Below are 12,857 nucleotides of genomic sequence, written 5' to 3' on the forward strand. Positions count from 1 at the left end.
ACACCATGCTGATATTGCCACGAGTGCAGCTGTTTTGCTTAGTTATAGAGGTTAACAACTGCCGAGTACCGCGTGTCCTGAAACAGAGATCCGATTCTTACACTTCATCTGACTGGCTAAATTGTCCCGCTGTACAATAACATGTATCGAATATCTTCCTGATGCCGCGGATTTTAAAGTGCCGCAAAAATCAACGATTAAATAGCATTTGCCCAATATATTTTGTTTAACAATTATTGTATGATTTCTCAACATAGGGTACATTACTAATTGTGGATAATGCAAGATGAACACTACACAAAAAATAATTTTTAAAAAGTAATTAAAAATAAAATAATTAAAATGACCTGCAGCCTATAGCCTACTACAAAAATGTACGCAGGTACACTTATCTGTCGCTTCATAAAACTGCCTTATAAAAATAATAGTAATAATAATAATAATAATAATAATAATAGTTATTATTATTATTATTATTATTATTATTATTATTATAGCAGCCCTACAGTGATTATGGCTTTCACGTACTAAGTCTAAAACTCAACCCCAAGTAGTACCCATCTTAAAATTCCTTATTCATTGACTGCAACAAATTGTGCAAAGCACAGCAAATTTCAGGAGGTAATGTGATTAGTCGCGATACTTTTTTTCAGTATTCACCCTCTATTTATATACATAAGACGAGCAAAACAAGACTGAAAAGTTATGTGCAACAAGAGACGTGCGGCCGTCTTTCAAAGTAGGAGAAAGATGCAGATGCAGTGCAATGCAGAAAATAAAACGGAGCTCCCGTAAGACGTGATGATTGATGAGGTCAGGTGTTCTGTTTCTAATTAACGTTTAAATTAGGCCAAAGAAGATCTTTCGAATTAGCACTGCTCCACTGGAGCCGTAACGATCATTTAAAACATATATTGAAAAGAAATATTGGCGGCCTTAGCTTCAGATCTAGGCTATTATTGCCATCTGTATTTGGGAGACACCATTTCTATCCGGCCTGTAGCAGCGCTGCGATGTCGCTGTCTAAGACCCTTCGACTCCAGTTGTGAGCTGTGATTCTTGGCGCCCGAAAGGCATCGTTTGGATTCAAGTAGGCCTAACTGTATACTCCACTGTACGTTTATTATTTCGGCTATATTTAAATATAACCACTCATTTTTTAAATATCTTTCCCATTTATATCACTTTTGGAGTCAGGTCTGATTTGACAGGTAGGCTAATTAGAACCAATAATATACTAATTAGGACCAGTAATATAATTTCGTTATTTCAACAAGACGATGGTTTTAGAACGGCTTGTATTCAACAAAACCACATAACATTGGCCTAATAGCACATCTCAAAAGATTAGTATGTTTAATATATATATATATATATATATATAAAAATATATATATATTATAGGTCCTATGTTTTAAAATAGCCTACAATATAATGTACTAAAAATGCCTTTGCATTCAATCACTTTCAATGTACAGTCCCAAAGCATATTTTTATTTATTTATTATTCTCTAAGAATAAGCCAGAAATAATAGGCTATATTAGCAGACGTATTTTGAAACAGGTACTTGTTTTGCGTCATCTATAATCTTTTTGTTCATGTAGATGCTTGCTGTATTGTTGTTTAGGTTACTGCTTTAACACTATTGTTGGCTTTCTGTTTTTTATTGTTTGCCTTTTTGTGATAGGCTTTGTCAGTTTTAAAATCTCATTGGATTTTCCTACCCGCCCGAGTTCTTTACCATGTTAGACATATGTGCTGAATAAATTATCCTTTGTTTGATAACATGTGCCTTTTTCGGGTTGCTCAGTAACACTCACACTAGAGAATCTCTACCCAGTGTAATAGAATATCGTGCTGTTTTAATAAGTCCTGTGCTATTTTGCCCCGTTTTGTCCCTACACGAATGTCACCATATGGTGTTTTTGGCAAGAACAATGTGATGTTTCTGTAAGGACTCCATTCATCGCTAATGGTTCGTGTAAAAGAGACATCTATCATTCCGATCGATTATTAAACCACAAGAAAAACACATCAGATCCAGACAGCATCCTTTTCTTTCCTTACCTTGGCCAACTGAACTTCATCTGATCTACAATTCAAAATAATTCACTGGGTTGACATTCTCAACAAAGGCGGGAAGAATAAGCTCGAATATTGTCACCCCTGATTTGTAAATCTTTCCATCACGTGTCGAGAGAGCGCGAGAAGATGTGCTTAGGTTATAAATAATTCATAATAGAAATCCCGAAAATGACAAAGTAAACGAGCAATTACCACATATGCTGGAGACGCAGACTTTTAAGAGAAAAGACACATTCTGGAATTAATTCCAGGAAAGCTTTCAACTCCATCAATGTATTTCAAGTCAGTAATTGTTAATTATTATTATTATTATCATTATTATTATTATTATTATTATTAAGTGCATGCATGTTTTAATATTTATAGCCTGTCAGAAAAAATAAACTGACTCTGTATCTGTGTATTCGTATTTTTAAGTGGTATACCATCCCAAAATACATTTGTATCACTGTAAATTCAGTTTATTTTTCAGAAAATGTTGCTGCAAATAATTTCATTTTAGGGCAAAGGAAACCATGACTTTATGGTAAATGTAAGGCATTACACTGTACAATTGCTTTTAAAAATTGATTTTAGTCTTTATCGTTTTATTTCCTTTATACCCTAATTCCTTTCCTTTTATTGTCTTTTTATGTAAAGCACATTGAGCTGCAATTGTTGTATGAAATGTGCAATGTAAAGAAAATTTGATTGATTGATCGATCCCAAATACTGAAACACTGCATATCTCTCAAAACACATTCAATCAAAACACAAACATAAATAAAAAGGCCTGAAATGCACCGAGCACGTGGGCAGTAGCACATCCCACACGGTCGTAACATTTTATTATACGTTAATTGGAATTCCATGTAAGTCATACAACAGAAATGTACATGCGTGATGTCTGATTAAAACCAACGCATATTGCAGTCGGCACATAAATTGATATTGACATTTATATTGTTTAAAGGCTGGCACTAACATATTCCTGCAGACTTAAATATGTCATCGTCGTCATCATCATCACCAGCATCATTTTCGTCATCATTTTCAGCATCCTAGGATCTTCTATCACAAGGTAGATATACCGCCATTGATGGCAATTAAACAACGATATTGATGGTGGTGTGCCAAGTTAATAACACAACCAATGTATTTCATAAGTAGTTAACATTTAGCATTTTTTTTAAAAGACGCAAGACTTGTCATTTATATGATCTCTTTTTAAAAAAGGTACCTACCTGGTCCTTTGCCTCCAACGGACTTCCGCGTTCTTTCAGTCACTTACGATTACAAACAGCCCCCACCGCATCTGAATTTTAATATTCATCAGTGGTGATGCTGGAAGGGCATAGGACTGTGACAATTAGTTCCCGTTCCTTGCTTAACCTGCGAACGCTCTCAGTCATGAGTGGAAATATGGACTTTGAAAACACTGTATTAGCCTATATCAGTGAGTTATTTGTACGACATTTTATGGCGCTTCACTCCGGTGTAACTCAAAACCACACAGAAATATCCAATTTCTCTTATAATCATTTCCAGGTTGTCTCTCTGGCTTTTTTTATGGTGCATTAGGAAAAAAAACGAAGAGCTAATAAATTTAACGAACCCGCCAAGAATTGGGGTTTCATCTGGTTGAAATTGCCAGAGTTTCTCCTTCCCAATTTCGTTCGGTCCGCAGATGGTAGAGGCAAAACATTATTGAAATGCTTTCCTAAGCCTACTTCAAGAGAGAGAAAATTAAAGTTTCTGCCTGAAACACTTGTCCCGCGCTGTGAAAGGCTTGATGGACACGCTGAAAACAGCTGTGCTGTGAATGAAGCGCTTTACATACTTCAGATCTGACAGTACTTTTCATGTCTAGGAATTCACTGCTGTAAGAGACGATAATAACCGAGCGATGACAACAACAACAAAACAAAATATAATAATAATAACAATAATAATCCTTTCTGTCAGTTGCATATACATTGACGGTATAGCCCTTAGGCGGCACACCATGTATAGTCGACTGTGACCATAAAATCCACAGTATACAATAAAATTAGGTTAATGGCATTTTGAGCTTTTATTTTAAACTTGTGCATTGTATGGTACCACGCCCAAATGTAAATGCTTTAAAAGTGTGTCCCTAGTAGAACGGCGATGACGTAGTAACTACTACAGAAACAGTTTTCAGATTAAACTTCAGCTATATTTCCATGAAATAAACATGAAGAGCGCGAGAGCACGTGGTTTTTACTAAGTGAGGCGAGGAAAGGCAAATACATACGCCTTGAACCACCCCCCACCCCACCCGCTCTCTCTCTCTCTCTCTCTCTCTCAAGTTTTGGTAACAGAGGGGAAACTCCTCCTATTTTCGCGTCCAATTAATTAATGTGGTCTGGCCCTTTAAGGCTCAGCGCCGGGTCAGTGAGCAGTGTAGTGTTTTTCTAATTGATCTTCGCCCAATCACCAATAACTCGTTAGCAGTTCCGTGCTTTTATTATTCCTTGAAACCGTTTTTTTTCTTGTTGTAGCAAATCAGCCCTCGGGCAGTGCCGTTATACTTTCTGAAGATCTCCATGGAGCCTCTCAGAAGGACCTTGGCTTTCTTAAAGGAAATACAATTCTGCCGTCCATGAAACAGCAGCCCTCGCCCCAACATGACTATTTTGGAAAAACGTTTCAGGCAAGAGAAGTTTTAAAGTGTCAGTGTGAGGTGTTACACGGCAGGGAAACGAAGCAAAACAAACCAAGAGCAACCCTGGAAGTTTCGATGACCCTTTGAATGAAACATAATCTGTCGATATTAGTGGCAAACGTTGGGACTGCGATGACCTCCAGTACAGACATGAAGGCAGGCTCCGCGTTGCAATCTAGCGGCGAGGAGCGGAGACGGGGTCCGCTTGATCAGCTTCCACCACCCGCTAACTCCAACAAGCCACTCACCCCGTTCAGCATTGAGGATATTTTAAACAAGCCTTCCATAAAGAAGTCCGTTGCCACCCTCTGTCCACCGAGGGTTTTGGAGAAAGTGACTGCCTCGAACGCAGTCAGGAACGGTATAACCACTCCGTCCTCCCCGCTCTGCGCATTGGAGGAACTTGCCAGCAAAACTTTTAAAGGTCTAGAAGTCAGCGTAATCCAAGCAGCTGAAGGTATTCATTTGTAATTTACTCTCGATTAAACTCACACACTTATTTGATTCACTTTGAAATATTTTATTGCCGTGAACGTAGCCTACAATTACAGTTAACTGCAATTGAATGTCCAGTCATTATATTTGTTTGTCATGGCATGTGCAGAATATTAACAAAAAAATCTCAAGGGCCCTTCACATGTAAAAATAAACTGCAGTATATTACTGATACAGTAAGTGTTTATGATTTGTAATTAACATCACTACCCTGTAGTGTTTATAATCAGGATATAAAGCGCGCACCTACATGTGATTTAATGTTTAACAAGACATCTGACTGATTTGTGAAAACAAGAGCTGACTAACAAGGAGGATGTCAACACACTAGAGTTCTTTGGCGTACGTTACGTGAATTTTAATATCACTTTTGATATGCAAATTATTTAACCGGAAAAATACTTTAAAAACGTAAATGACTATGTTGTAATTTTATAAACAATTTAATAAACCTTCCACACCAACGTGAAGAGATATATGTCGTTACTACCATGGATAGTTTGAGAGTTTGTTATTGACTATACAGTTGTATTATAGATTTAATTACGCTATTTTTAAAAAAACGTGAGACACGCAGAAACTCATCGAAAGTTATCTTTTTTGTTGTAATCATCATTAAACCGGCAAATTTGTCAATTTTCATTATTTAGATTTAATATAGTTTACGTATGCATAGCCTATACATTTACTGGCAGAAGGAGGTTGTTCCACTGGACACGATGATCCGTAAAACATGCTTTTCACACATCGGTTAAAGTTACTCAGTTTCAAGGTGCATGATGGGTTATTTTCCGTTTGGTCCATTAAGGCTGAAATTGAATGCACTTGGTAAGACGCTCTGGATCAGAGTCCGCAAAAACGTAAATGTAATGTAGGTTTTGATAACCAGGATTCTGCAGTTGTGTTGAAAAATGTGGCCTATAAAATTATTTTGACAATGTAACTATATGAATAGATCATGTCTCGAATGTGCGTTTTTACGATTTTAAATAAAGCCTTCCACTTTTGGGGCGATACATTTCTGAAGAAATCAATAGACTTTAAAGTTTCCTGAAGCATAATTATTGCATTTGTTTCCATTGAAGGTCGCGAGCATCTGAATGCGTTTGGTCAGAGGCAGGCCTCTAAGAAGAGGAGGAAGTCCCGCACAGCCTTTACGAACCATCAAATCTATGAACTGGAGAAGCGGTTTTTGTACCAAAAATACTTGTCCCCAGCAGACAGAGACCAGATAGCGCAACAACTGGGCCTTACGAATGCCCAGGTTATCACCTGGTTCCAGAATAGACGGGCCAAGCTCAAGAGAGACTTGGAGGAGATGAAGGCGGACGTAGAGTCGCTGAAGAAAATACCCCCGCAGACGCTCCAGAAGTTGGTTGCCATGGAAGACATTGACGACCCCCAAGGAAGTTCGGGGGCTATATCGCCCAGTATTTCTCCGTCCTCACAAGGTCACGGGGTCTTTCCCCAGTCTCCGGCTTCATCTAGAGACCAAACCACGGACGAATTTTCAGAGGAAGACGAAGAAATTGAAGTGGACGATTAAAAGTAACCGCCGTTTTTTGGAGGGATGCTTTTCATCTGCGCACGGACAAGGGGGAACAATGTAAAATGAAGGGGAATTTTCTTTGTTTTTCTATTTTATTTATTTAAAGGATGGTTTAAAAAGAAACGCTCATTATTTCAGATTGAGACGGCTTGAAATTGACTCAAGTTTTAGATATGGAGATATTTCTTTATCAGCTGCAACAATGTATGGTTGAATGAAAATGCAAGACTTTTTTCAATGCAATTTTGAAAAATTCTCTGTGGTTTATGGTACAGGATCAAGACCGCAACGTATGCCTGTGTATGTAGGTTGACGTTCATTTCACAAAGTTCATGGGAAAGTCGTGCAATTTGTGTTTTTTGATAAATCATTGATCACACTCACTTTTTTCATAGCTGCTAAGGAAATATGGGTCTGCCGAATCGGCATTTTTCTCATGTACGGACGTGTTGACGAAATTACAATTGAAATTATGGATTGTCGATATGGCGTTTTGGTGTAAAAACGTGTCCCCAAATGTTTAGGTTTTTATTTACCTGAATTTGCATACCGACTAGTGTTTGTTTTTGACCTCATAACTGATCGACAGTATGGCCTGATTCTACAAGAAAAATCCACAACAAAGCACCTATCGTCAAACAGCTGTGTATATACTTTCAATAAATTAGAGACATCTTATTATGGTAATTTTATTGTAACATTCTATTTAATCACCATCTATGTAAATAAAGGAATATGGTATTTCACGATGTTTTTGACGTCATATGCTGTCTTTGATAAGTGCACATTTTGATGTGTTATCTGGCTGTCTTGTGTATTTTATTTGGTCCGTGGACTAAGCGATGGTAAAGACAAAATACAACTTAAATTACTACCCTGTAGGTTGGGTTTGGTTATTTGGATCCCCATACACGATTTAATATCTATTTAGAAAACCATTACGAACGCTATACTTTGCATTTAGCACATCTGAATGTAGGAATGCATGTATTTTTACATCAACATTTGGAGCTGACAAAGTGTTTGCGCGTCCCATACAAACTGTAGGCTAATGCAAAGGATAGGCGACTTGAGAAACATTCACTTTAAGCGTTAAGTGGCTGAAGCCTCAATTAGAGGCAATTGAACTCGTTCGTCTACCTCATTTCACTTCTTTTCAAAGCACAGTTGACACAAGGGAGTTCGGACTCGGGACTGGCATAAAAAAGGTCGTGAGCATCCCGATGCCATATGGTTTCTGAATTTTCTTCAGCACAAACTAGTCAGCGTGATTGATTAGTTTAACCCGCCTCTCCGTACTTAAACAGTTTCTGTGAGCCGTCAGCAATACCGCCACGCATCTGTGCTTCTTTTAATGCTTGTGTTAAGAAAAACGCCCATGAATAGCAATTGATTAGCAAGGGGTTACTAATGAATACAGCTCAATAGGAGGCTGGCCGAAAGAGGAGGGTCGCTGCCTTTCTCCCCCGCGTCCTTGTTGTCCAGGCCTGCGGTCTGCTGGCACATCTCTCGGGCCATTTGTAACACTTAACCAGATCAAGGAAAGCTGTTACGGCTAGGGAGAAATACGGGACTGTGGCACACACAATTGGCGCAGTCGCCTGGAATCGCGAAGGGGTTGAAAAGTCAAGTAGATTTTTATTGTTGCATCGTGAAAATGGGTCCAGTGACGTGCCAGAAACGTTGTGTAGCACTACAGCAAAAAAGAAAGTTGCCGTTTCTTCAGCTTCATTTTCCAAGATTCCTTTTTTTTATTTATGAAAATGTTTGTTTCGAGGTCAAATCAATTGCAAGGTGTTTTTTAAACGTGTTTTCCTTCTACAGCATTCCACACTAGTTTCACACAAAAACATATATTACCTAAAACTAACTATAATTACAACTGCAGTTCTACGGTCTCCGAATTAAGTAAAAGAAAGCTATGGACACGGCAGCCTACAGGTCTCATAATAATCAATACCGACAGCATGTTGAAATCAAGCACGCCTAACAGTAGATGCAGCAATATTTCATTCTGTGTAAACATTTGTGTTTAATTGACTACGCGATTCGTTGTGTATGCCTGTTTTCTAAGAGTAGTCAGTACTCTATTTTAAGTCTGGTCTATTTTGCTACTTTATAAGGACCTCCTGAACATACTTGGTATGCTTTACGGACATATCACATTCTTTAGCGCAGCTGTAAGTCTCTTTTATTACACTTTCGCTGCTTTATATGCATTTCACGTGTTGGAACAGGGAAAAGTTCACTTTCGTTGCAAGGCTGGGGTGAGATTTACACAAGTTGCCTATCGCTTTTTGTATTTTTGTTATCGTACACAATAAAATCGTCAGTTTTAAATCAGCACTGATGGAGTACAGCATTCTACGTTTGATCCCTCGATGACTCAAACTGTACTAGTGTTAAATCAACACTGAACATTTTACCATGTAGTTTATTTATAATTTAAAATTATTATTATTATTATTATATATTATATTATTATATATATGTGCAGTCGGAGCTCGTGTTATTTTGCTGAAACACCACTCCTTCCTTTTAGGCCCCAACTTTAATATACGCTCATGTTTAGCATACTCAAATGGCGTTCTGAAACATTAAAATCCAGCGACAGGATCGAGCGGATCGGCCTTTAGGCTCTGAATTCTTATTTTGTGGCAGAGGCCGCAGAGCTATCACCTAGCGCAGAGACAGGTGGTCATTGTTATGTTCTGCTCTAAAGAAAATGCATTCCACGATATTGAGCTCATGTAATAGGCCTTTGTGTATTTGAATTATTTGTTTGTATCCGTTCAAGCTATGTGTCACTGTATAAGGGAGCATGATTCGTTTTTGAGGTGTTCATTTATTTATTGTTGCCACCATTGTGATTTAAAATATACTATTAGTACTTCAAGAAAAAGTCTGATTCTAAATAGATAACTGATTTGGGGAATATTTATGATGGAAAAAATAAAATAGTATTGTCATTATTGACTACGGGGATGTATTATTTCCACAGCATAGCCTTCTGTATAGTGTAGGCAAAAAAATAAAAGAAAAAAGAAAAATACAAAAAAGCGTTTAAAAATCGCATCACGTACCTAGCCCACTTTTCCCTGCTGCACTGATAAATGGAAAGCAAAGCTGAAAACAGATGGCACGTTTTTGGCAACTTTACTTCCTAAATAATTTAATCAAAAGACTAGCTATGAATCACACAGCATACCTACAGTCCTACAAGAACGAACATATCACCGATATTGGATTTCCTTGCTCAGTCAGTTTAAAATAGTCTACAAAATTGCAAAAGCATGGCCACAAACGTCAATAATTTGTAATATCTGAATTGTACCCAGGTATGCCGATTCAATTTCAATGGACAGTTGTTTAAAAACGTATCGCTATGTATTTGTGCTAATGCGTGCGATGTGGGACCCTATATTTTAGGTTTCATAGGCCTAATGACAGTAAGAGGCTATTAAACTATTATTATTATTATTATTATTATTATTATTTCGTACTAGTAGTAGTAGTAGTAGCAGCAGCAAGTAGGAGCAGAAACAACAATTGTAGCCTAAATTAAAGATCGTAAATTTTGGGACAATGATACGTTTACAATGCAACTTACATGTTTTTCAATGCGTTTTATACTCAATTTCAATGGAGTATAAAACAATAACATTAAACATTAATCACAGATAATATTCTTTGTAAAGAATTGTCTCGATCATCCATTTACGTTTCGTTTTGTCTTCCTGCCATAAAGTATGAAAAGATTTCTCCAGTAAAACTGTCAAACTGCAATAACATAATTAAATGTTCAGTAGCATCTGTGTTGAGTTCAACACTATAACATACTTCCATTAAATAATAATGTATTATTAAACGTGAAAACATAAATATAAACATCTTAAGCACGGTATAATACGTCGTTCTGTCGTTGCAATGCCACCTGTTTCAGCACTTCAAAGAGATCGCAAATGAAAAGGATGTAGTCTACTTCACGAATCAAAATGACTTGAAACAGACTGGAATTTCCTTTTCATTTTTATTAATCTTGAAACCGTGATGCCCTGCACATTATTTCGCGCTGATTTCTGCATTGTCAGTTGAATACCTGAATAGAATATACATGCACGTATTTTCTTAAAAAAAAAAAAACGAACAGAAAACACAATACTTTCAAGCAACTTGAATATCAATGTGGGAGCATTCGGCTGCAATCGTTACTTGTGTCATCCCTGCGCTTTTAATGGCGGTTTCCTATATGAAAACCTAATTTTCTGGATGGTTAATTGCACCGCCGTTTTCCTGTCATCATCTCTCGTTGGCATTAATTTGGCTTAACTAGTGATTAATTATCCAGCCTCAAAGCTGCCTACCATGTTTTCCAAATGTTTTGATTATGTGGACCATTGCCCTTTTATTATTTAATTATTTACCTATGATTTGCCATCCTTATTTTTTATAAGAATGCGAATGAAGGCTATAATATTTTGTGTGGTAAATCACCTCGACTAAAGGAGCCTGCTATAACAGATAATTATTACTGTTTATTGTCGTTTATTAGCAAATGGGCCTACACACGTACCATTTTTATGATTATGCCATGTTGTGATTATAAGATAAAAGGTGGTGATGGTTTATGGATCTGAACTTGGTGACAATTCACCTTCGCCTATAGCACCCAGGCTGTATTTGTATGACTTCTAAAATCCTACACGCAGCAGTACGGCCATTTCTACAAATAATCATATCTGTAAAATATTCTGTAGATTTTTACCAGGTCTCCTGCCTCGCAAAACGGTGTTGGCTGAAAATAACAGACAGTATTCAGACAGCTATGCATTCGGACAGCAGAAGTAATAAAGCATCGGAAACACAGTAACATCGCCACGAAATCACTGGCGTGTGTAAAAGTATACAGTGCGCGCCTATGGTGCAAGGATCTGTCTTGCCTACGGGTAGGCACACCGCTATTACGTTGTCGGTGATGCCGTTGTTCCTACTCAGTTAAATACAGATTAGGCTACTTAATTGGGCTACTTACATTTGTGTAGTCTATGGATGCAAATGATTCTAGCTAAATATTCCAGTATTATCTCAAAAGAAAAAAAACTGAACCTACCACTTCCAATATTGCGTGTAATGCACTGTAAGACATTTCCGTCCTAAAGTGGTAATAATGGGGAATCAATGGAAATTCTAAGCATGGGGAATAAGCAAAATGTGTTCGTTGCCAGAACCTACCTTTGCACCCACTTTATTCAATCCTGGTTTTGAGTGTACATGGCATTTGTGGCAATACACTCCCGCTAGTGTAGAAGAGCAATGGCATTAAACATATCCTTAAGAATCATTTTACTGAAAAGGGGTGGTGACCCCCACGTGTTTTCACACTACAAATACAAAAGGCTGGTTTTCATTCTGACTTGTACGCAGAGCCTGCCACCTAGTGGACCTTCTTGAGTGCACGGATTCTGTGCATTTCTTTCGGAAATGCATTGAATACACCAACAACCGTAAATGCTGCGACATGGCCATCTTTGACAGATTTGTCCCGTAATGTTTCAAAACGTCGTTCGGAAATTCGGATGATAATAATACAACACTGACATAATAATCGTCTTTAATCCCTTGAAACATGTCAATGTTTTAAAGCAAAGTAGCTGAGTGAATGGCCCACTTCAGTATTTATGCTAATGATACTGCATCACATTTATCTTTGAATACATTTTGTAGTATGGTGTAAATTCGCTTTAGTAGCAGTTTAATTTCAAATAAAAGATGAATTTCCTGCGACTACATCAGCATTTTTAATTGCACAATTCAAAAAATGGGTTCTTCTATACAGATGAAACCCCTCTCAATTTACTAGTGCAATTTGTCCTTGAATTGAGTAATTAAAGAAAGTGTTAAATATAAATGCACGTGCACATTTATATACGTCAAACTCACAAGGTTAGTGTATAAACAATAAAACACTTACAAAATAATTACTCAAGCGTGGTGAACATATTGTTACTCTGGTTGGACTGGTCAGATGCTCAAGTGTTTAAACAGAGGACACTGGCAGT

At 37.4% G+C, this 12,857-nt stretch overlaps 1 protein-coding gene across 1 annotated transcript; it reads left to right on the forward strand.

Annotated features, from left to right (window-relative positions):
• Window positions 1-4,445: 4,445 nt before the first annotated feature.
• Window positions 4,446-7,531, forward strand: lbx2 (ladybird homeobox 2). The gene is made up of 2 exons (XM_035427172.1): window positions 4,446-5,211; window positions 6,335-7,531. The coding sequence occupies exons 1-2, from the start codon at window positions 4,842-4,844 to the stop codon at window positions 6,793-6,795; spliced, it is 831 nt and encodes a 276-aa protein (XP_035283063.1). The 5' UTR covers window positions 4,446-4,841; the 3' UTR covers window positions 6,796-7,531.
• Window positions 7,532-12,857: the final 5,326 nt, after the last annotated feature.

The sequence above is a fragment of the Anguilla anguilla genome, chromosome 7, assembly GCF_013347855.1.
Source record: "Anguilla anguilla isolate fAngAng1 chromosome 7, fAngAng1.pri, whole genome shotgun sequence".
In the NCBI taxonomy this organism is placed as follows: Eukaryota; Metazoa; Chordata; class Actinopteri; order Anguilliformes; family Anguillidae; genus Anguilla; species Anguilla anguilla.